This window comes from Felis catus, chromosome B1 (assembly GCF_018350175.1).
Source record: "Felis catus isolate Fca126 chromosome B1, F.catus_Fca126_mat1.0, whole genome shotgun sequence".
NCBI classification, from domain to species: domain Eukaryota; kingdom Metazoa; phylum Chordata; class Mammalia; order Carnivora; family Felidae; genus Felis; species Felis catus.
Genome location: NC_058371.1, coordinates 76,707,569 through 76,734,396, shown reverse-complemented (window position 1 = coordinate 76,734,396; position 26,828 = coordinate 76,707,569). Strand labels below are relative to the sequence as shown.

The following is a 26,828-nucleotide window of genomic DNA, read 5'->3' as shown; positions in this document are numbered from 1 at the left end:
GGTGCATACTTGTACTCAAAACAAAAATTTCCCATAACAGGTAGCTTTCTACTCAGTTTAAAATCTGACTTGAAAAAATTAACATTATTTTCTATATACTGGAAAATTTCTAAAACTAGATGTAGATGTTAGACGCATAAGCTACTTAAAACACAAGTGGAAACTAGTTACACCTATACATAATACACAATTTACTATTTTCATTTTTGTTGTCTTCTAGAAAAAGTTATGTAAAAATGAGGAGCTAAAAAAATGTCTTTCTAAAGGGAAATTACAGAACATTTTCATTAACAAAACTTAAATGAGTCAAACATGTTTTTAAGATTTATAGCATAAAATATTCCAATAAAATCATATTTTATAATTAGTCTAAGTTGCCTTAGAAGGTAACTTAATTATTTTGTTTCTGGAAATTTAAAATAAAATAACAGCATGTTTACTTTGAGAATCTAACAAAGAGGAAGATATAGTAAATAAAATTTTAAAGAAGGCATTTAATTATCATAGTCTTAAAATTTACAAGGCAGTTCAAAAGAACACATACTGATATTTTCAAATTTATGTGTTTATAAACTCAAAAATGTAAAACAGGGAATAGTTTCTTAAAATACTGTATTTGTGCAAATTCAGATATAAGTATAGCTAATAAAACAGTTTACGTTAACTATTTCCGTTAAAAGTTAACTTCAAAAAGAATAAGTATATGAACAAATACTCTTTTAGAAGTAATTGAGGGAAGTAAAATATCTATAACGATCCCTAACTATACCCATACTGATTTTCTCCTATCCTTTTCTTCTACCCCTCATTCATAGTAGATGATAAAATACAAAGTTAAATTATTACTGTGGTCATCTGGCCTTGATCATATCCAAAGTTATTTATCTAAACCTAGGCCTTCTGTAGAAAATCAGTGGTCAAATCCTAAAGGTATCCCTTTACCTCACTGCAGAATTTCCCCAGGCTCCATGCTTGTCTGTGAGAATGTTGATAATTTTCTGGATTAGCTGAGTTGCTGTCACATGGTCTCGATATTTAGCTGCTCTTATCAAATGATCACACATCTTCTCATCTTCTCGTTTGTCTGCAGAATACTGGGCACACAGTGACTTGAATAGGAAAAAATAAACATCTATTAATACTATAAGAACATACAACATAGAATAAAATAGCCTCTAACATGAACTGAACCAACCAAAACTTTAAAATTACTTTTATATCCCTCATTAACTGAACTGAGATTTAGTGATCTACTACCCCAGTACAACAATCCCCCAAGAATTTATTTCTCTGAAGTCATTTATAAGATACACTCAGAAGTTGTTTTTAAGGAGACCTAAATAACTGGAAGACACCAACCATGTGAAGATGCAGGGATCCACTTTACAAGTAGCAAGAATGGGGCTGCAAAGCACCCAGGCAAAGTGACTCAGAGGAAGGAGAGTAAAAAATGAGTTTGGAGAAGCAGGCAGGGGCTGCACCATTTAGTACTGAGTCACTACACTAAGGAGTTTAGATTTTAATTTAATGCAGTGGGATACTGGAGGAAATTTTTAAGCTGGAGAGTGATGTGATTGATATATATATTAAAATGATCTCTATAGGTCTATTTAAAGAATAGATTATAGGGGCACCTAAGTGGCTCAGTCAGTTAAGTGACTTCGGCTCAGGCCTGATCTCACAGTTCATGAGTTTGAGCCCCACATCGGGCTCTGTGCTGACACCTTGGAACCTGGAGCCTGTTTCAGATTCTGTGTCTCCCTCTCTCTCTGTCCCTGCCCTATTTGTGCACTCTCTTTCTCTCTCTCTCTCTCTCTCTCTCTCTCTCTCTCTCTCTCTCTCAAAAATAAACAAATATTTAAAAATAAATAAAGAGTGGATTACAGCAGAAGAAAAGTTAAGAAGAGAGACCAGTCATGAGGCCACCACAGAGGTCCAGAAAACAGACACTGGTGGCTTGCAATAGTAAACCAGGCTAATTCTCAACAACCTTACAAGATGACAAAAAGTTTGCTCTTTTAAACCGTAGCTATGCAAAATGAATCAGCAGTACTGGAACCACCCAGGAACTTATAAAAAATGCAGAATTATAGGCCTAGTCCACACCTACTAAATCAGAATCCAAATCTTAATGAGAACCCAAGGTGATTTTTATATATTAAAGTTTGAAAAGTCCTGTCTTTGATATCATCAATTTTACCAAAAAATGTTAGGATTCATTAGCAATAACCAGATACAGTATAATCACTAAGTTTTAAGACAATTATTTCTTCTGAAATAATTCTCCTGGTGTTATTATTATACTGACTAGTTAATATATTGCTAAAAACAGGAAAGCAAAGATTAATGTAAACTTTATCTTTAATTCTATTCACAGAACCTACTGGGCTCCTCCTCTTAACTTCCAAATACAAGTTCTCATATACAAGCACATATATACATAACCAATGGGAAGTTATAAAAATTTGATGTTGGAACACATATTACTAGTTTATGTGTATGATACACATTGTGATTTCCTGCCTTTCTACTGTATTCTGGTTCAAGTAGATTGTTGCCACACACTACCCCCTAGCACTGCCCCAATAAAAAGAGAGGGCACTAACTATCCTAAACCAGTTTGGGTAATCATTACACCCACAATGACAAACTAGCTCAGGGAAGGCACTCAACCTAACTGATGCATTAAGATGGTCAAAACTTTTGTTGGAAATTTCTTTCCTTCTTGTTAGGGTGTAAAATACGGAAGTACCTTAATTCCAGGAGTGTTGAAAGCTCTCTCTATACCATGAAGAAGGCTAGCTTGGGGATACAGCCAAAACCCAAAGTGAGCAGAGGTATGAGAATTACAGAAACATAGAGCTTATTCCAAAGAGAATCATGAACTTCTGAGTCAAAAACTAGCCTATCTTTAGACTTTCTGCTGAGACTTTTTCTTTTAAACTTTTTATGAGACTCTATAAACTCCTCTTTATTCATTGGCCAGTATGAATTAGGTTTTCCATTCATAACATCAAAAACAACCCAACTGATAGGGTGTTTATGTATATGACTAAGGAATCAAATATTTCTTAGTCTATGCAAAGCACTAGCCAATGGGGATCAAAGTTGCATTATCTTGATAGCCTTTGCCTGGGAGAATCCCCATTCCCTTCAGATTGGTAGGAGGGAAGTGGTAATAAAAGTATATTACTGACATTAAATTACTAAAGCTAAAAACTGATTTTTTAAAATTTTTATGTGTTTACTTTTTGTATTTAGAGAGAGGGAGGGAGGGAGAGACTGTGTGCCCGAGCAGGGGATAGGGGCAGAGAGAGAGAGAGAGAGAGAGAGAGAGAGAGAGAGAATCTTATGCAGGCTACATGCTCAGTGAGGAGCCCATCATGGGGCTCAATCCCACAACCCTGTTATCATGACCTGAACTGAAATCAAGAGTTAGATGCTCAACCAACTGAGCTATAAAGGTGCCTCTAAAAATTATTTTTAATAGTAACATATACCAAAAGTAATTAGAGGAACATCCAAACTGCTATGAAGGAAGATAGAAAATGGAAGGGTTTGAGAACATATATGAATATGTATTACACACACACACACACACACGCACACACACACACAAATAAACATGAGATGGAAAAGCAAAGTAAAAACCAGATTGAAGTATCATCCTTGGAAGTATCTCCTATCAGTCTTGGGCAACTAATTTGTTTTGCTTCTTCAGGTCTAATTGTCCTCACCTGCAAAATGAAGGGATTATACTAGCTCTAAGAATTGGACAACTAGAAGATTTGAGGCAACCTCGTATTTTTTGTACACTGGCAAAAGCAAATTATTTATTTTACTTAAACACTGATGTGGAGAAAACAAATCATGTTAGCAACTAGAATAATTTATAAGAAATTAAAGGAAAATATCATATTGCACATATCAAAAAACACTGAGTCAAACCATAAGACAATTCAATTTGTCAAAAATATGATTTGGGAAAATAAAAAAATACGATTAAGAAATACTCGAAGAAGCAGCAGTTTAAGTGAAGATAACTAGGGTATTATTCCATTGCAACAAAAATATCAACTGCTATGTGTTATTTTCAGAGATAGATTAAAGAACCAGGCAGCATGCTATAGGTTACTTCATATCTAACTCAACCATACACTAAAATCAAAAAGACAAAATGGTAAACATTTGAAGATTTTTATATCTTCAACATTCAACACTATATCCATAAATCTGCCCTAACCTCACCTGATAAGAGGAAATTAATGATGAAAATTAGAAAATTATTGGCTTTAATACTCCCCTCAACACCATATACAGTAATATTAAACAGTACCAAAAACAGCAAAAAAATTTTTTGAATGGCTTCTTTTTTCTGTTATTAATATTAGAATAATTTAATTTTAGCAAATTTATTTGTAAACATTTGGTAAGTTATTAGACTGTGCTTGGAAAGGCATAATTCTAAACATAAGAGTCTAAGGTAAGCTAAATAGTAAAATGGTTTAAAGTGTTCTTTAATGGATCCTCCTTTACAATTTAAACAGCAACTTTTCATATCTGACATAAAATCTATAGATATAAATCACATTAAAGGGCTATTCTTTCCCGATTATCAATCTCTGTCTCATTGTGGAACATTAGAGTCACATTCTGACCTTAAAACATGATAAAAGGAAACCAAACAAGAATGTTTTCTAAAGATATAATGAACTTATATCTATTTTTAAAAAATCTTTAAGATGTAATTTGAACACGTTCTTATTAGAAACCAATAATATATTCTTTGTATGGTATATCATTCACAGTGAAGAACAGATGAGGAATATTTGCTTCAAGATCAAATACATATTACTTACTGCTGGAGTATATATTTGTGAATGTATATGTGCTTGTGGTTGGAGACTGAGCGGAGGTACACCAAGAAACCCTACTGTCCTGTCAATAAAATCAACAGCCAGGTCTAATACTTTCACTCAGTTTTACTTTACACCAACTTTTCAGTTTTCCCATTTTTAAGCAACACATAAACTGGGTAATATGACATCACAACAATAACCAGAAAAATATCTGAACCTAAACAAAAATATCTGAATCTAAAAAGAAAAGAAGTAAGCATCCTGGGAAATGATAGTTCAAATATATTTGATTATTGCTAAAGAAATGTAAGACTTATTACTGTAGAATAAATAAATATAAGACAAATAAACCTACTTCTTAAAAGAAATTAATTTAATTGCAGGGAAAAGATAAAACAATAACTGAAGACAGAAACAATTTAGACTGGCCATTTATAATTCAGGCAACTATTTTAGCTCTTTAAATGTAAATGAAAACATAAAAACAGTATCACATTCAGTCTTTCCTTCCAGATGCTACATCTCTACCTAACTTCACTATTGTCCTTTGTATGAAAGCTCAGGGAGCAATAAACTTAAAATGAAGCAGATTCCTCTAGTATCCTCCTGTTATCGCTTCCTTCCTGATGGTCAAACTTTTTCCTTTATTATTTCTCATTATGAAATTCTGGCATTTCCTTAAGGCTTTGCCAAATGTCCTTTGGCAATATCATTCACTCCCACATCATCTCCTATTATCTATTGAGAGCCACATTTCAAATTTTTCATATCTGCCTGAGCTATTTTCCTGAACTCTGAGCCCACATTTCTAAATGCAAGATAGTCTCCAATTATCCAATAAGCACCTAAAATTCAAAATGTACAACACTGCAATTACCATCTTTATCCCAAAACATGCTACTATACTTCTCTCATCTGTGACTTCTCAATTTCCCTTTCTTCATATCTCTTCATCCCATTTCAGCAAAACTCATTTACTTCTTACCACTTATCACTCTTACCACTGTCCTAAGACAGATCTTTGTAAGTTCACAACTCAGTTCTTGAAATAATCTTTTAATTGCTCTCTTACAAACAGTCCCAGAATTACTTCAAGAATTTATTTTGGTTTTGCACACATATATACCCTACTCTTTAAAAAGTACATAATTGTCTAAACTAATGAACAATTAGGACCAAATTTTACTAGCTAAGGCCTTGTGGCCTTCTATAATTCATCAGTGTGGTATATTACCCTTCAACATGCCTGCTTATGAATCCTTATGCCACATACACTTGCATCTTATACTATTCCCCAAATATCTGTTTTTAAGACATTTTCAAGAGTTAGGAAACCTATTTCTCCTATAGCTTTTATATGTGAAACAAGGTTAAAGATGTCTATTGAGAAGGTAAGATAGAAATATGAAGGATAAATGACTAGAGAAGAGGAAGTTACTCAGAGAGAGAAATGCAGATAGAGGTCCTTTTGATTTTTAGCAGAATATACAGCCTGAAAAAAAATGTAAAAAGTTCCAAAATAATTGAAAATTAAATAGTTCAATTCCAAATAACTTATGGATCAAAGATAAAATCACCAGGAAAATTAGAAAAATTTGTGATAATTAGATAAGGCCGAATTTAAATGAAAATGTACAGCTTTAAATGTTATATTATAAAATTTTAAATATTTAAGGAAGAAATAATACAAACCTTAAACACTTTTCACATGATAGAAGCTAAGCAATATACTGAGATTAACTTTACAATATGGGAATAGAAAACAAAAAAAACTAATCTAATTTGTGTAAATAAACACAAAATCCATAATAAAACATTAGCATTCAGCTATACATAAAATTAAGTATACACACCATGATGAAGAGTTTAACCATGAAATGGAAGACTGATTTAATATCTGAATATCAATCAGTATAATTCACCATATAACAAAAAAAGAAGAAAAACATATCACACCAGTTTTTTTTTTGAAGCATTTTACAACATTCAGAACCATTTCATGATTAAAAAAAACAAAACGACACTCCACAAACTAGGAACAGAAAGAGATTTTCTAAACCTTAGGAAGCACATCTATGAATATCATTCAACTAAAACTGGGGATAAAACAAGTATGTCCTCTCTCTCATGACTTCCACTCAATATTGTAACAGGGTTCAAACCAGTTCAAATGACAGATTAAAAGAAGAAATAAAAACACAGTTTGAAAAAGGAGTAACCAACAGTATTTGTAGATATGTTCATGTATGTAATAATCCTAAAGGTTCTGGGAAAAAACACTAAAACTTGTAAGTAAAGCTGACAAGATTCTTAGATACAAGGTCAATATATTGATATATAAGGTCTACATAATGGCAATACCCAACTGGAAAATGAAAATAATAATATTAACAAAAGCATTAAAATATAAAATAAACTTAAAAACATACAAAGCTAGACAATGAAAACTATAAAACACTGCTAATAGAAATTAAAGAAAACTAAGTGGAAAAATAGACAATGTTGAGTAGATTTTAAAACCTCTAACTGTCAAAATACCTACTCTCTTCAAATTGATTTTATGGATTCAACACAATCTTAATTAAAAATTAAGCAGCTTTTCTTATGGTTATTGACAAGCTGATTCTAAAACATATGAACAAGGTGCCTGGTTGGCTCAGTCAGTTGAGCATCCTACTCTTGATTTCAGATCAGCTCATGATCTCAGAGTTCCTGAGATGCAGCCCTACATCAGGTTCTAGGCTGACAGTTTACAGCCTGTTTGGGATTCATCTCTCTCTCTGTCTCTCTCTCTCTCTCTCTCTCTCTCTCTCTCTCTTTCTCTTTCTCTCTCATTCTGCCCCTCCAGAGCTCGCATATGCGCCCTCACTCTCTTTCTCAAAATAAATAAACTTAAAAAAATAAAATATATGAAAAGAAAACAATAACAAAACAGTTTTACATAACAAAAAAAACCTGCAGAATTTACATGATTTAAATAATGCTATAAAATGTGAAATTAAGAGTTTATCTTGTTAAATTAAGAAAGAATATCTTTTGAACAATTGGTGTTAGAACATCCAGCCACTCACAAAACAAAGAAACTTGTCTTCCCTTAATACTATAAACAAAATGTTTAATTCAAAATGAATCAAAGATCTAGATACAAAAATTATAACACTTCTCTAGAAGAAAACATAGCAGAAAATCTTATGACCCTGGGGTAGGCAGAAAATTCTTACAGTGACATTTTTAGACATAAAAGGAACTATAAAAGAAAATCATAACTATAAAGAAACTAATATATTAAACTTTACCAAAATTTATAAACTCTTCTCTTTAAAAGGTACCATTTAGAAAATGAAAAGATAAGCCACAAACTGGGACAAAATATTCACCATACATACAACTAGCAATCAATTTTCTTACAAGATAAATGAAAAACTCTTACAACTCAAAAAGGCAAACAAACCAACTTAAAGTAATGGACAAAAACATTTGCAATGACATGGATGGAGCTAGAATGTATTATGCTAAGCGAAATAAGTCAATCAAAGAAAGACAAGTATGTCATATGTGGAATTGAAGAAAGACAAAGAAAGTCTTACGTGGAATTTAAGAAACAAGACAGATGAACGTATGGGAATGAGGGGGTGAAGAGAAGAGAGGGAAATAAACCACAAGAGACCCTTACAGGTTGACAGAGGGTGGGTAGGAAATGGCCTAGATAGGTGATAGGTACTAAGGAGGGCATGTGTTGTGAGAAGCACTGGGTGTTGTACATAAGCGATGAATCACTGAATTCTACTCAGGAAACCAACACAGCACGATAGGTTAAGTAACTAAAGTTTAAGTTGTAAAAAAAAGGAGGAATCATGAGAAATAATAAATGTTTGTTGTTTCAAGTAAAAAAAAAAAATTAAATTAAATTAAATTAAAAAAGGAAAAAAATAAAATTATAGGCAAAGGATTTGAACAGACACCTCACAAAAGATATACAAACGACTAATAAGTCATGAGAAGATGCTTAATCAACAGGGAAACTCAAATAAAAACCACAATAAGCTATCACTAGATATGCAATAGAAGGGATAAAATTTAAAAGCCCGGCAATGTCAAATATTGGCAAGGATCTATGGAGCAAGTAGAACTCTTGTACCTACCTAGCTGGTTAGACTGTAAAATCCACTAATCCAGTAAAGTAAAAACTACTTTAGAAAATAGTTTGGCAGTTTCTTGCAAATTTAAAAATATACTCAGAACAGCACCTAGCAATTCCACTCCTAGGTATTTCCTCAACATAAAGAAGAACATATTTTCACAAAACTATATTGCATGAAAATGCCCCTAGTGCATTTCATAAAAGCCAAACATTAGAGGTAACCCAATATCCATCTAAACCTGAATAGATAAAGTAATACTACTCAGTAATAAAAAGAAACAAATGAGTGATATACATAATAATATGGATGAGTACCAAAAACTACATGCTGACCAGAAGAATCCACTAGAATCCATTAGAGTACCTACTATATAATTCCATTTATATGAAATTATATAGTATACAAAACTATCTATAATAGCAAAAACCAGATGAGCAGTTGCCAGGGGTTGCGTGTATATACGTAAAGAGGAACTGACCAAAATGAATCACGGGGGAATTCTCAGAGATGACAGAAACTTTCTGTTACTTGACTATGACAGTTCCACAAGTGTATACACTAGTCAAAACTCATTAAATTATATACCTAAAATGGATGTGTTTCATTATATATAAACTATACTTCAATAAAATTTATTTCACACGTTTTAAAAAAGTGAATAGGGTACTACTGACAGGGAAGAAAGTAGTTCAAATATATCCAAAAAAATCTGCTCATATATCAAATAGGTAAATACCCTCTACAAATCAATAAAGAAAAAACATATAACCAATAAGAAACTGGGTAAGAGACAAACACGTACACAAAAATACTTTTTTAAAAAATAAATATATAACAAGGAGAAAAGATACATAGCTTCATTCATAAATGAAATCCAAATAAAAAACAATGAAGTTACCAGAACACCACTAGAATACTAAGACAAAAAGTACTGATCAATTTTTGATGACAATGCGGAGTGTGGGAACAGCTATGCACTGATATTGGTAGTGATACACACTTTTGCAAGATACTATGGCAATATCTATTAAAATTGAAACCATAAATACTTTACAGTCAAGTAAGTCTAACCTACAGAAATGCATAAGTATTTACACCAAAAGACTTGTAAAACTATTAAAACTATCACGATAGTTAAAAACTGGAAACCTAATTAAAAGAGTAGAAGAGATTATGAAAAACTAATCGTCTATTCATGTAATGGTATACCATACAGCATTGAAAATGACATAGGAAAAATATAACATTCAATTTCACAAAAAATGTTCAATAATGCTACATCGAAACACATGCTTCATGATTCCATTCATATAAAGTTCAAAAACTGCTGAAGAAATTACAATACTAAAAGACATATACTTAAGTTTGGAAAGTAAAAACAAAAGCAAATAAGTCATTCCATAAAATCAGAACAATATTTAGCTCAATGGGGCAAAAAGGAATTGACTGGATAAACATAAAGGGCTTCTCCCAAGCACTTTCTTTTAGTCAAGAAAAGGAGGTAAATGAATAATGTTAAGTGCACACTGTTTCTAGAGTTGTTTCAGTATGTTTTATGAGAAATAGATTATTAAGCAAATTTTCATTAAGTCTGCATCTTATCATGAAATAAAAATAAATCCCAGTTAAAAAGTTCAAGGCTAAAATCTTAAAAATATTATATAAGGCTTTAGTATTAAATAAGCACTTGAACTATATTGGTTTTACAAGTTTTATATTTTAAACTTTTTTTTAAGAAACATATACTTGCTTTTAAAAACAAAAAAGTAATGACATGTGAAATAAAAAGAAAGTTCAGCCTTCTACCTCCTCCCAGGCTGGCTAGTTGTTTTCTATAGGGGTTATTACTATTAACAGTAATATATAGTTCCCATATAACTGGAATCAAACTATAAATCATTCCATGCTAGGAGATATAGTTCTACCTTTTTTCTTTCAGCTACACACAGAGTATTACATTTTTAGTTAATTAAACATACCTTCTGGTAAACACCTTTAAATGCACTACCTTAATTCCCAATTTATCTCAAAATCTCTTACACTATAAATTACTTATCTCATGGGAAAACATTTAAAAAGAAAATCACCTAAGGGACAACTAAAGAAGCTTTTCAATATTTGACTTTTGGATGTCTTTGTTCTTGATCCCTTAACTCAGATTTAAAGTCTAATAGTTAAAAAAATAAAAAATAAAAAGTTAACCACAGAAATCTTACAAAGACTCCTGAAAAAGACTTAGAAAAATGAAAGCTTAACAACCTCAACAGAAAACGAAAGTCAACCAATGACAATGTGTGACAGCCCCCTTTAATTCTGAAGCGATTCCTCTGTCATCCAACGCCTCAAAGTATTGATTTCTCTCAGCATGAAAAAGCCTAAGCCAATGAAACAGATATAGCATCATCCCCCCGATAATAGCATTCAAGGTTAAAACAGGCAGATCACTTATCAAAGTATCTCTTCTATTTCTTATTGTTTTAATGGACTGGACAAAATGTGTTGGGTTTTTATCTCTACAAACTCTAGTCTTCAAACAATATTTTAAAATAATTTGGAGATTAATAAAGGTGTTTTTACTTTAGACTTTTGATTAAAAAACTTATACTAAAATGCTTTTACACAGTATTTGTAACTTGTCTTGCAACTTTCATTATGCTAAATATTAACTTAAACAAACTGATTTCATATAAAGCCTGCAGACATCATATACCCGTAAGTAAATAAAGTAAAATGTGATTATTACCTGTGGTCAATAAAATTACCTTGGAATTTAAACAGATAGGGTTAAACTCAATCATTGTGTTTTTAAAAGTCATATTATGAGAAATATATCATTACAAAAAAGTATATAATTGTACACACATACATACACACACATAAACATGGAGAAAATCAAGAAATTTCAATGTCTTAACCTTTGCTTTTTGCTAATCTGCACAAGAGCTAGATGATCTTAAGCAAATCCTATCATCTTTTAACTCAACATAACTACCTAACCAGATTTTTTAAGAACACAAAACTAGAGTTTCTTACTTGTATTAGGTTAATATGATCAAATACATACACTACTGCAAATATGTAAGTCTTACATTTAAATTTCAATTTTAAGTATTTTATGAAGAAGCATGAAAACCAAAGAGATAAAAAAAAGTGATTAAACCATAATTAACACTGTGGTTTAGAACAGACTTTACAGCCAAATACTTGAATTTAAATCTTGGATGTGACACATTCATGCTTAGGCAAATTATTTAAACCTCTGTGCCTCAGTTTCCTCATATAAAAAAAGGATATAACATGATATGTTTTTTGGAAGGATCAGATAAGAATAGAAATGAAACAATTAGAACTTTCCAGGCATATAGTAAGTAACATCTAACATTTATTGTAGGCTTAGTCATGAAATGAACAAGTTTCATGATAGTTAATATGAAATGATAGTCATGAAATGAACAAGCCAACAGTCCCTTTCTTCCACCATCTCAGTATATCTGAGAAACAGGAGATTAAAAATAAACACAATATGAGAAAACTGCTAAGAGAGATACATATGGTGTATTTGGGAGGAGCAAGCAAGAAAGAATATCCCGAATCTGAGAGAGTTTCAAACAGAACTTAAAGGCTACATAACTATTCACCAAGAAGGAAAGACTTACTTAAGATAGAAAAAATAAAATACAGCAAAATAAAAAGGCAAAAAAGAGAACAGCTCAAATAAACACCTTTTTAAAAAGAGTAACGAAATAAGACATGTAATTCACACAGCCCTCTCTTCTTAAATCTCCCAATAGACACCTGTTTATATTTTCTTGTGCAATATTGTGATTTATAAGTCACGTATATGTGGTCATTCAGAAGACCACAATATATAATTGGTCTTTACCCATAGTTCCTGGCTTATAACTCTCGAAACCCCTGGTATTTCTTAAGTGTTGAGGGTTATAAAGGTGTCTTTTGTTACATTAATGAGGTGACTACTGGGCCCACCCCTCGCCCCCACAGGTTGGGGGCTGATTCTGAGAAGGACCAACCATGTGGTTAAAGTGTTGGCAATTTTCTGTTCCCACCTCTCCTCTGACTTTCTGGAAGTGGAGAGGGAACAGAGGTTAAATCAGCCAATGGCTAATAACTTAGTCAAACATGACTATAAAATGAAGCCTCCATAAAAACCCAAAAGGACAGCTCTTTGGTCTCTTTTGGAGAGCTTCTGGTTTGGGGAACCAGATGGTTTCCCCATGTCATCAAGTCAAGCCCCAACCTCCCCAAGAGCGAACGTTCCTTTGTTCAGGGGCTCACTCTATATACCTCTTCATCTGGCTGTTGATTCATACTCTTTATCATATCCTTTAATAATCTGGTATATATACGTGTTTCCCTGAGTTCTGCAAACAGCTCTAGCAAATTAATTGAAACTAAAAGGGAAGTATTTAGAACCTCCAATATGTAGCCAGTTTGTTAGAAGCACAGGTAACAGCCTGGGGCTGGGCATCTGAAGTGGAGAGTGAGAAGCAGTCTTGCATAACTGAACCCTTAACCTGTGGAATGTGATGCTAATTTTGGATACACAGTGTCATGTCAGATCTGAGTTCCTACACACCCTCATATCTGAGAATTGCTTGGTGTTGTGTGGGCGTGGGGGACAGATCCCCCATTCCATGTTAGAATTAGGTCTACGTACCCTAAAAGACCTTGGGTGCCTATGTGTTTTTACTTATTTCTTTCCAAAGAAAATTATTACTCAAAAGTTTATATATATCATTCAACATATACTTAACTATATTTGTATCAACAGAATACTGCTATATTGCTACAAGTTCCTCAATTCTTACTCAAACGTATTGTTAACATAGACTAATTCAAAATGACACAACTGAATATGAACTGTTTTTTAGAAACTGTTCTCAAACTATCTGTAATAAAGAAACAGTTTTTATTTTTACTTTAAGAAAATGATGCTTTAAAAAGTATTCTGACATTGCCAGACATTCAAGCTATAAAAGTTTCTAAATATTCATTTAATTTCTGTACTTACCTCTTTGTGGACTTGTTATAAACAATTTGCTCAGCAGACCATATTTAAGCAGGACTAGTCCAACAGATAAATAGAAGGGATCTATTTTATCAACTCAAGTACTGCCATCTTCCTTTCTATGATAAAATAACTCATTTTATATTTGGAACTTTACTTTGCACACTAATAAACCAGAAATAACAGAAGACAAAATTCTAATTTCATGTGAGAATTTTTAAGTGATGTGTATGAAATACACTATGAAGACTTTAAGTTAGCTTACTTTCTTCTCTATTTTAAAATTCATTAGGAAAAGGCAATTTTTACACTAACACATAATTTAGTCAACTGTTAAGACAATCAGGACATATGGTAAACTAAAAGTTTAAACAAAGACTACATATATTCATAAAAAAATCTATTCAAATCTTTTCTTACAAGAGATTTTTCAATAGTATTAAGAAGTATAGCCTTCTATCAATAATATATTTTGCATGATTAGAATATACTGGAAGATACAAAGAAAAAATATTTTTCATTTTGGATTTAATTTGATAAGTGCTGCTCATAAGTATGAGTTCAATCTTACCTATGCTGTAGCCTTTGTTTTTTCTAGCTTCCCACATTTAGTGGAGTGCCCAGCAATATACCTCTGTTTTTTAAAGCTAGAGAAGGATCACTTACAATCTTCAATGCAAGGCAGAAATATTGGCTTAAATGGTCTTCCTTTGCCCCAACAATGACAGCACTTTTACTTTCACAAGTGATTCTGAAAGGTATGATGTTTAAAAATAATGTGTGTATACATATGCCCTGTATAGGTATGGATATAGTCTGAGCAAAACTTTCCCATAGAAAACTGAGAGCAGCAAAAAAATTAAAAATAGAACCACCGTACGACCTAGCAATTGCACTAATAGGTATTTATCCAAAGGATACAGGAGTGCTGATTCAAAGGGGTACATTCACCCTATGTTTATAACAACACTATCGACAAAAGCCAAAATATGGAAAGAGTCCAAATGTCCATTGACTGATGAATGGATGAAGATACACACACGCAATGGAATATTACTCAGCAATCAAAAAGAATGAAATTTTGCCATATGCAACAATGTAGATGGAACCAGAGTGTATTATGCTAAGTGAAATAAGTCAGTCAAAGAAAGACAAGTATCATATGATTTCACTCATATGTGGAATTTAAGATACAAAACAGATGATCATTAGGGAAGAGAAGCAAAAATAATATAAAAACAGAGAGTGAGACAAACCATAAGAGACTCTTAAATACAGAGAATAGACTAAGGGTTGCTGGTGGGGTATTGGGTGAGAGTATGGGCTCAATGGGCGAGGGGCATTAAGGAGGATACTTGTTGGAATGAGCACTGGGTGTTATATGTAAGTGATGAATCACTAAAATCTATTCCTGAAATCATTATTACACTATATGTTAACCAACATATAAATTTAAAATAAATTTAAATTTAAAATAAATAAATAATAAACATAATTTTAAAAAAGGAAGGAAGGAAGGAAGGAAGGAAGGAAGGAAGGAAGGAAGGAAGGAAGGAAGGAAGGAAACTGAGAACAGAAAATGTGACCCCAGCTATTCAATCTGGCCCTTATCAAGAAGCTGAAATAGAAAGTGAGACATGTTAAATCACATATTGGAAAGATCTCTAAAAATAGTGCATTCCAGACTGAATACACGAGACTCTGGAAATACACTAAGAAATATGACTGCATAGTTCAAGTAAAGAACATATACTAAAACATATATAGTAAATTGGGGTGGGAATTTTCCCTTAATGAATATGATAGTCACATTGTCAATCAACCTGAGGAAAGAAAAGAGAATTTAGAATGAAGACTACCAACATTCTCTTCTCTCCAAGAATGGAGGCAGGTGGGCCTGTACTATAAGAAGAAGGAATATGGTCTGGATCTCTCGATGTGGAAGAGCTGACTTAGCCCCTTGAAAGATGGCAAAGGGACAAGCCTGGAGAAACAGATCAAGAAAGGGTCAACAGAAAACATCCTAGGCAGAAGCACAGCCTGTGAATTCCAGGAAATACAATATCCACTACTGAGATTTATTTTTCTTTTCTTCACTGCAATACTCTCCTATCATTGCTAAGCCTATAAATGAGAAAAGGAAAAATCTGTGTTCATGCACTGACCAAGAAAAAAGAAACAACACCTACTTCCTAGAAGAGCCGCTTGTATAATTATAAAGAGGTAACCATCAGGACTCTAACACAGCTGTAGTCTGGATCAAGGCCCTATGGCAGAGGTGAGAGTTCCAGATGAACTGTGGTACATGTAAGCATTTCTTGGATATTCCCAGAGATTACACACAACAGAAGAATGTTCTCCCTTTGATACTGACAACACTAGCTGTGTTGTTGAACACTTAATATGAGTTTAAGGTAATAGGCACTTTACATTGATCAAATCCCATGTACTTATCACAAAATTACTATAGTCAGGCACCATTACTATCCTGATTTTAAGATAAGGCAATGGTGCCTCAGCTCACATAGCTAGTAAATGACAGAGCCAAGATTAAGGCACTAGGTTATCTCAGTGGAAAGTCAGCACTATGGTCTTATCGGCTGGGTGATACAATATAGTGATTTAGACATGTAAAAGGACGAGAATATTCCTTTAGTTAATTACACTAGTATTTTATTACTTTCACAATTACTTATCAAAATTTTTTTCTAAGGTAAAGAAAGTAACAATTACAAAAGCTACAATTAAAAAAATATATATTGTCAAGATTACTATTTCCCTGTTCTGGTGCTACTGATGAAAATATATATATAAAAGGGATTTAGAAAGATGTTCAAAACCATAATGCATGTAAAGACCACATCTGAGATGAGAAATGCCATTCTAATGCTTTGCAATTAAGCTATCATGACTCAAGATATATTAATCAGTCATCTCTTCACAAAGTGAAAAAAACTAATCATGTAAAGTGTACATCAAGAAAGAAATGTGCAAGACAACAGGGTGCATTAATCATCAATGCAGACTCATCATAGGAAAGAGAATGATATCATTCTTAGATTCAATACAGTTATCTTTAATTTTGACCATCAGTCTCCCACTTACTTTTTAAGAAAAGAGGTTGTCAAATGAAAGCCAAAAGTTTAAGGGGAGAAAAAAAGAAGCATAAAATTAAAAGAGGAAGAAGAATAAAGATGACAAATATGAAAGCATAAATAGGAGACTGAATTAAAAATACTCCACGTTGACTCATAATTACAAGTTTACTTTAAAAGTTAGAAAAAAAAACAGTATCACAGTATTTCATTTACACTGCATTTCAACCACTAAATGAAAGACAAAATGGGGAATTCAATCCAGGAACATTAAAAAAAATTGTAATTAAATTATTAAATAGATCTGACTTATTTTGTATTCTACCAATTTTACATTCACCTGGTAATAAATATATTGACTCACTATAAAAGAGCAAAATAAATAGAAAGAATACAGATTCAAGATTTAGTTTCAAAAATCTTCTATAAAAATGAAGGAAAAAATGACACAAACAAATGGGAAGATATACCATGTTCATGGATTGGAAGTAGTAATGTTAAATGTCCATACTACCCAAAGGAATCTACAGATTCAATGTAATCCTTATTAAAATACTTATAGCATTTTTCACAGAACTAGAACAAATACACTTAGATTTGTACACAACTAAAAAAGACCCTGAATAGCCAGAGGAATCTAGAAAAAAAGGATCAAAGCTGGAGGTATCACAATCCCAGATTTCAAAGTATTCTGCAAAACTGTATCAACCAAAACTAGATGGTACTGACACAAAGGCAGAGATATAGATCAATGAAACACAATAGAAAGACCAGAAAATGAACCCATGTTTACATTGTCAGTTAATCTATGATGAAGGAGGCATGAATATACAAAAAGAAAAAAATGTTTTTTCTTCAATACATGGTTTTGGGAAAAATGGACAACTACATGCAAAAAAATGAAACTAGACCACTTTCTTACATCATACAGACAAATAAAATAGACTAAAGACCAAATACATGTGAGACCTAAAATCATAAAAAAGCAAAAATAAATATATTAGGGATATATCAAAATAAGCTTTTCACTGAAAAGGAAGCCATCAAAAAACAAAAAAGGTAACCTACTCAATGGGAGAAGATATTTGCAAATGATGTCCGATAACAGGTTAATATCCAAAATATACAAATAACCCAAACAACTTAACCCCCCAAAAATAAACAATTCAATTTATAACTGGGCAGAGTACCTGAATACACATTTTTCCAAAGAAGACATACATAGACAGCCAAGAGGCCCATAAAAAAGATGCTCAACATCATTAATCATTAGAAAAATATAAGTCAAAACCACAATGAGATATTCTCTCACACCAGTCAGAATGGCTAGTATCAAAAAGAAAAAAATAACAAATGTTGGTGAGAATGTGGAGAAAAGGGAACTCCTACGCACTGTGGTGGGAACATAAATTGGTACAGCCACTGAACAGTATGAAGATTCCTCAAAAAAATTAAAAATAGAAATACCACATGATTCAGTAATTCCACATCTGGATATTTACATGAAGAAAACAAAGACACTAATTTGAAAAGATATATTTTTTGTAGCATTATTTATAATAATCAAGATATAATAGCAACTTAAGTGTTCATCAATAGATAAATGGATAAAGATGATACATGCACGTGTGCAAACATGCATGCACACACACGCGCATACACACACAGTGGAATAGTATTGAATCATAAAAAAAGAATGAAATCTTGTTATCTGTGACAACACAGATGGACCTAGAGGGTATTATACTAAGTGAAAAAAGTCAAACAGAAAAAGACAAATACTATTTAATTACATTTTATGTGGCATTCAAAAAAACAAAACAAATGAAGAAAACAAACAAACAAACAAAACAAACATACTCACAAATATAGAAAACAAACTGATGACTGCTAAAGGGGAATGGGTAGAGGATGGGTGGTGAAGGGAACTAAGAAGTACAAACTTCCATGGGGCGCCTGGGTGGCTCAGTCAGTTGGGCGTCCGACTTTGGCTGAGGTCATGGTCTCACAGTTTGTGAGTCTGAGCCCTGCATCAGGCTCTGTGCTAACAAATAGCTCACAGCCTGGTACTTGCTTCGGATTCTGTGTCTCTTTCTCTCTCTCTCCCCCTCACCTGCTCATGCTCTGCCTCTGTCTCTCAGAAATAAATAAATGTTAAAAAAAAACAAGTACAAACTTCCAGTTATAAAATAAATAATTCATGAAAATGTAAAATACAGCACAGGAAATATAGTCAATAATATTGTAATAACTTTGTATGGTAACTACACTTATCATGGTGATCATTTCATAATGTGTATAAATTTTGAATCACTATCTTACACACCTGAAATTAATACGTCAAATATAATTCAATTAAATAAATACAGCTGGCCCTTGAACAACACAAGGGTTAGAGGGGCTGAGCCCCTGTGCAATCAAAAACCCACACATAACTTCTGACTCCCCCCAAATTTAACCACTGATAGACTGCTTTTGACTGGAAGCCTTATCGATAATAGAAACCCTCAATTAACATATATTTTAAATGTTATGTTTTATAAACTATAGGTTTATAATAAAGTGAGCTGGAGAAAATGTAAAGAATATCATAAGGAAGAGAAATACATATATAAAATTGTACTATATTTACTGAAAAAAATCCACATTTAAGTGGACCCACATTGTTCAAACCCATGTTAAGGATCAATTGTAAATTTTCAATTAAGTGAATGAAGAAAAATTTCAAGATTAATAATCTAATAACCAATAACTAATACTAGTAACTAAGGGCTGGACCAAATAAGTTATAAGCACCAGATATAGGGTTAGATCTAATGACCTTTAAGGACCCCCATTACAAAGAATTTAAGTATCTGGTCCAATACAACATAGTTAATTAGTGGCAGAACCAGAACTGAATCCTAGCTCTGACAAATCCCAAATCTTTGTTTTCTATCATACACTGCAGATTGTAGTATTAGTTTTAGACTTCATATATAATTAAATATTTTAAATTAATACCGTAAGTCTCATAACATAAAACCTAAAAAATAAAGAATTCTTTAGCAAAAGGAGAGTGGATCACAGGATATGTAGAGGGTTTTTAGTTATTAATTCAAAAAGCAATTCTTAAATTTTCCTAGGAAAATTTAAGTATTGTATAAGATCTATATAACAATAACCATACTACAAGTTCAGTAAATAATAACTATAGGGAATTAAATTCTCTGACTTTATGTATCACATGCTACTGATGAAAGCACTGACAAGTTGAATATCCACATGCAAAAGAATGAAATTGGGACTCTTACCTTACGCATACATAAAAATCAACTCAAAATGAATTATTTATACGTGAAACCTGAAACCATAACACTCCTTGAAGAAAACACAGGGGAAAAGCTTTTTGACACTGATCTTGGCAACCCTTTTTTTACATTTAACACGAAAAGGACAGGTAACAAACCAAAAACAAACAAGTGAAACCACATCAAACTAAAAACCAAAAGCTAAGAGGTGAGGGGAAAAGAAAGATACTGATGAAAGACTATAAAGTTTAAGTTATGAGATGAGTAAGCTCAAGATACCCAATGTATGGCATGGCGACTATAGTTAATAAGAATATATTATAAACTTCAAATCTTAAGTTTTCTCACCACACACAAAAATTGTTAACTATGTGAGGTGATGAAAATGTTAATTTACTTGATTGTAGTAATCATTTAAATGTGTACACATATCAAACCGTAAGTGTTGTGCACCTTGATATATACATATTTATTTGACAACCATAGCTCAAAAACTGGGGGGGAAAACAGTGGAAATCTAATGAGCAATACAAAAGAACATAATTGCTACTTTTTGTCATGCTTCTACTAGAATGGGAATAGAGTATCTTATTAAAATCTGAAAGAATCAAGGATCTCACATGAAAAGACTGAATCCTAAATATCGCTAGCTGACTATGAAACCTTCATTAAAGGTTAAATTAAACCTTATATCCTATCATATAGTAGGTGATACTTTCATTCATGTACCAATTCCTTACTGAATGCTTCCCATATTCCAAGCCTATACTAGGTATTGAACTAAAATAAGAAACAAGCCTTTATACAGGAGTCAATGTCTAATATTTGTTTCTCTCAGGAGACACAAATAATTTTTAAAAATTTTAATGGATATAAGCAACACCCACAAGGTATCTGAGAAGAAAACATAATCCATAATTTAAAAATGTAGTATGTACATCAAAGAAAAATAGTAGTGAAAGCACAGCCTCTATCTCCATTATATGAGTGCTATAAGAGAAGTGATGTATGCAAACCAGAGAGACCCTTATACAAGACATTCTCAGGAATGCCTGGGTGACTCCATCAGTTAAACGTCCAACTCTTGATTCTGGTTCAGGTCATGATCTCATGGTTCATGAGGTCAAGCCCCGCAACAGTTTCCGCGCTAACACTGTGGAGACTGTTTGGGATTCTCTCTCTCCCCTCTCTCTCTACTCCTCCCTTGCTCTCTCTCTCTCAAAAATAAATAAACTTAAAAAAAAAAAAAGACATTCTCAACCCAGAATCTGTAAACTCCCAAAAATACATATAAAATTTTATGGTATACAGGGTGCCTGGGTGGCTCAGTTGGTTGGACATCCGACTTCAGTTCGGGTCATGATATTATGATCTCACAATTGGTGGGTTCGAGGCCCACATCAGGCTCTGCTGACAGCTCAGAGCTTGGAGCCTGCTCCAGATTCTGTATCTCCCTCTCTTTCTGCCCCTCTCCCACTCATATTCTCTCTCTCTCTCTCTCAAAAATAAACATTAAAAAATTTTTTTTTTAGTTTTATGGTATATTTGTTTGAATTTCTCAAGGTCAGATTCTCAAAAGGGTCCATAGCCAAACAAAAACGTAAGAAGTATTGACTCAAAATAACAACTCACATATAAAAATTCTATTTTTTGCTTAAATACACATTATACATGAAATTGAGGTGCATGGGTAGCTCAGTTAGTTGAGCACCTGACCTTGATCTCAGCTCATGTCATGGTCTCTCAGCTCATGGGATTGAGCTCCCATATGGGGCTCTGCATTGGTAGCACAGAGCCTGCTTGACATTCACTTTCTCTGGCCTTCCCTTGCTCATGCTCTCTCTCTCTCAAAATAAATAAACTTAAATATAAATATATATAAATATATATACATATATAAATATATATAAATATATGTAAATATATATATAAATTTATATAAATATTATATATAAGAAATATATATATAATATATATAACATATATATAATATATATGAGAAATATACATAAAATGCATATAGAGGATACATTTACAGTAAAAAGTCTAAAATGTTACATGCTAAATTATTATCCTGGGAGGCATGGTAAGGGGAAAGATACAGAGTAATGTTGTTTTTTTTACTTTATACTACTATTACATTGTTTCTTCCATTCTCTGCACCCTCCCCACTTTTTTTTTGCCAAATGTATTTTCCAGTGCAATTTTTTTGAGTTAAATCAGGGTTTCCCCAGTTAACCTTCCAGGATGTACTTGAATTCTACTTTTAAAAGACACTTTTTTGTTGTTTTTATTTTCTTAATAAACTAAGGTAACTGGTAAAAAAAGATTTGGGGTTACCTGGATTATAGATATGTAGAGTCTAAAAACAAACAAAACAAAAACAACAACAAAAAAACACGACTCAGAGAGAGTAGAATGCTTAAATACAAAATAAAATAGTAGCAAACAATCTGGCAACGAATCACTATGATTATTCAATAAAAGCTGAATAAGCCAATTCAGTTATGTAAGAAAAAGCAATTAGAAGAATGAAAGTTGGAAATAAGATGGAAAAACTATCAATATCTGCAAAAAAAATATGACTGCATACCTGAAATCCAAAGAAAATCAAATGAAAATAATTTTATGAACCACACAAGGTGAATCTAATGTCAGATAAATAAGACTAGTCATAGCGATTGTAAACAAATTTTGAAAGTCATTGACACAAGAAGAAGCATGGCCCTACACACTATAAGGGGTGACTGGGTGACTCAGTCGGTTGAGCATCAGACTCGACTTTGGCTCAGGTCATGTTTCCACGGTCGTGGGACCAAGCCTCACATCAGGCTGCATACTGGTCTCTCCACTGGGCTTGGAGCCTTCTTAAGATTCTCTCTCTATGGGGGCGCCTGGGTGGCTCGGTCAGTTAAGCATCCAACTTCAGCTCAAGTCATGATCTCACGTATCGTGGGTTTGAGTCTCATGTCAGGCTCTGAGCTAACAGCTCAGAGCCTGGAGCCTGCTTCAGATTCTGTGTCTCCCTCTCTCTCTACCCCTCCTCTGCTCATTATTACTGGGTCATAGGGTAGATCTATTTTTAATTTTTTGAGAAACCTCCACACGGTTTTCTAGAGTGGCTGCACCAGTTTGCATTCCCACCAACAGTGCAAGAGGGTTCCCATTTTTCCACATCCTCGCCAACATCTATAGTCTCCTGATTTGTTCATTTTAGCCACTCTGACTGGCGTGAGGGTGTACAGAGAAGGACAAATACATATGTTTTCACTCTTATGTGGATCCTGAGAAACTTAACAGAAACCCATGGGGGAGGGGAAGGAAAAAAAAGAAACAGGTTAGAGAGGGAGGGAGCCAAAACATAAGAGACTCCTAAAAACTGAGAACAAACTGAGGGTTGATGGGGGGTGGGAGGGAGAGGAGGGTGGGTGATGGGTATTGAGGAGGGCACCTTTTGGGATGAGCACTGGGTGTTGTATGGAAACCAATTTGACAATAAATTTCATATTAGGAAAAATAAATAAACAATAAATGAAAAATTTTTTAAAATTAAAAAAATAAAATACATTGTAAAGCCTCAACAATTAAAAAAGTTTGATAGCAATACATAAAATCACAGACAGAGCAAGAAGGAAAAAATAGAGACCTAAAAGTATATAAGCACTTAATATATGGTAACAGTGGCAATCTCAAAACAGAAAAATATATGGACTGCATAGTAGATGGTACAGGGAAAACTATGTTGTCACATAAAATAAATTAAGTCAGGGGTTCCTGGGTGGCTCAGTTGATTAAGCATCTGACTCTTGATTCTGGCCATGGTCGTGACCATCTTTGGCCATCTCATGGTTTGTGAGATTGAGCCCTACATCAGCTTCACACTGACAGCAAGAAGCCTGCTTGGGATTCTCTCTCCTTCTCTTTCTGCTCCTCCTCAGCTCGTATCTCATTCTCTCTCTCTCAAAATAAATAAACAAACTTTAAAAAATAAATTCAGATACACATCACATTTATTCTAAGTTACAAATAAAATATTTAATGTAAAACAATAAAACTGTACAAATACTAAAAGAAACAAAGAAATTGCTTTTTAATCTATACATGGTAGACCTTTTCAACCACCAATCAAAAAATTCAGAAATCATAAAAGGAAATATTCATAAATCCAACAACAGAATCATTGTTTTAAAAACTTCTGCAGAACAAAAAAAATCCACCATATGTAAGTCAACAAACTGGTAAAAATATTTGCCACGCAGAGAGATGATTCCTTAATATACATAGTACTTCTACAAATCAGTAAGAAAAGAAAAACAATCCAACAGAATAGGCAAACAGTATGTTCTCAGAAAAAGAGAGACATATGGCTAAAAAAATAATCAATCTTACTCATAAAAAGCAGAAATGTATTAAAACATCATGAAGAAATAAAAATTGAAACTAGAAACCACTACAGATAATCTATGAAAATAACAAAAGTCTAAAAGTTTCATAACACACTGTTAGGAAACAGACATATGATGCTGATAGTGAAAAAGAGCTCCCAAAATAGTAAGTTCAAAATACAAAATATAGAACATTATATATATGCTAGCATTTGTACAAGGAAAGGTGAGAAGCACATATATTCCTATTTATATTCATGTGCATGAAGAAACTCAGGATTCACAAGAAACTAGCAATGGTTTCCTTAAGGATGAGAAGGTGGTTAGAGAGAGACTTTTCATCATGCCTTCTCATTATTTTTTTTCATTTTAAATTATCTATAACAGATATCAAACAAAAAAATTTTTAATTTAAAAATAATATCTTCTCTATAGAGGTTTTGGATAATGCTGACATTATACAAGGTTGCTAAAAGAGTAAAAAAGCTAAAACTTCCAAGAGGTACTCTTGTAAAAGACCTACATTTTTGGAATAAGAATAAGAAATAGAAAAATAAAATAGAAGGAAAACCATGAGAAGTAAAAAGTAGATGGGGCACCTGGGTGGCTCAGTCAGTTAAGTGTCCAACTTCAGCTCAGGTCATGATCTTGTGGTTCGCAAGTTCAAGCCCCATGTCAGGCTCTGTGCTGACAACTTGGAGCCTGGAGCCTGGATTCTGTGTCTCCCTCTCTCTCTCGCCCTCCATGACTCATGTTCTGTCTCTGTCTTTCTCAAAAATAAATAGAAACATTTTTAAATTTTTTAAAAAAAGAAGAAGGTGGTGATCAGAAAAGTACCAGGTAAGAAAATTCCAACAAAAGATGAATTTGAAGATAAAAGGGTTGGTCATCAATGTCAAATGACACAGAGATTAAGAGAGAGATGAAAACTGAAAAAGAGCCAGTGGATAGCATAATTAGATCATTAATGATATGCAAAAGAACATTTTTAATATATCTGTTCTAGGACTGGAGATGAAAAGGAGAGAAGTCATGCTGCAAGACACTGAAAGTGTCATGGGGTGAAAAAATAAAAACACCATTCAAGCAAAAGGGCTGGCAGGATGACAGAACAAAGTGAAAATGGAAGCTTGAGAATTCTAACAGCATTTAAACAAGTTGCCAAGTCTCAGTCTATGATAATTAGACAGAAAGATATCAATATATCAACCCCGAGAAGCTACAACATACTCACTAAAAGGTCAGTTGGGGGGGGGGGGTGGTGAAACTCCCAACATATTAAATAATAACATCATACAAAATAATATGCACTTTGTTAAAGGACACTACAGAAGGTAGTCAATGATTATGAAGATCACCAATGACATTAAGTAAAAATAAGATGTTTCAATCAAAACTACTCTTTAACAGTGAGCTGCTATTTCATACTTATTGAAGGCCTGCGACTGAAAGTTCATGGTATTCTGGAAACCGATATCAAGGCAGATCTCACAAGTAACAGAGGCACATCATCTAAGGATCTTTTTCACATTAAGAATCCTATTAGAAAGAAAACACTAAAAGGTAATTGAATTTCCCTCAGTTATCTTCATCTCTGTCAGCTCCTGCTACAATAACTTACTCTCCAGAGCAGAGATAACTCAATTCTGTCCAGCAAGCATATGTTATGAATCTCCAAAGCAAACTTGTCTAAATCATTCTGGTCTTCTATCAAGGTTGGCTGTGGATATGAACTCTGACAGAAAGCAAACAAATTTATTTTTATCTTTTCAATAATTCACTTCTTCATGCTTGATGGAAGAAATCATGAGACAAATATATGGTCTACAGTTATGTTACAAAGTAAGCTGAAATGGTTTCCATGACTTAAACAATAAGACTTAATTAATCACTCTTAAATACAAAGAAAATAGTATCTACATATAGAACGGGTAAATTACCTGAGGTTTCAATTTTATATAGTTATCTCTAACAGTTTGAGTTCAAGTAAAAGAATACTATTAATCAGACACTATTAACTATATCACA

At 33.0% G+C, this 26,828-nt stretch overlaps 1 protein-coding gene across 7 annotated transcripts in view; it reads right to left on the bottom strand.

Moving 5' to 3' along the window:
- LRBA (LPS responsive beige-like anchor protein) overlaps positions 1 to 26,828 on the bottom strand; it is a 775,946-nt gene that overhangs the window by 386,756 nt on the left and 362,362 nt on the right. For all 7 annotated transcript variants that reach the window (XM_023252764.2, XM_045056857.1, XM_023252765.2 and 4 more), the window contains one exon: positions 943 to 1,109. In XM_023252764.2, coding sequence (XP_023108532.2) covers positions 943 to 1,109 — 167 coding nt within the window. The remainder of the gene's footprint in view (positions 1 to 942; positions 1,110 to 26,828) is intronic.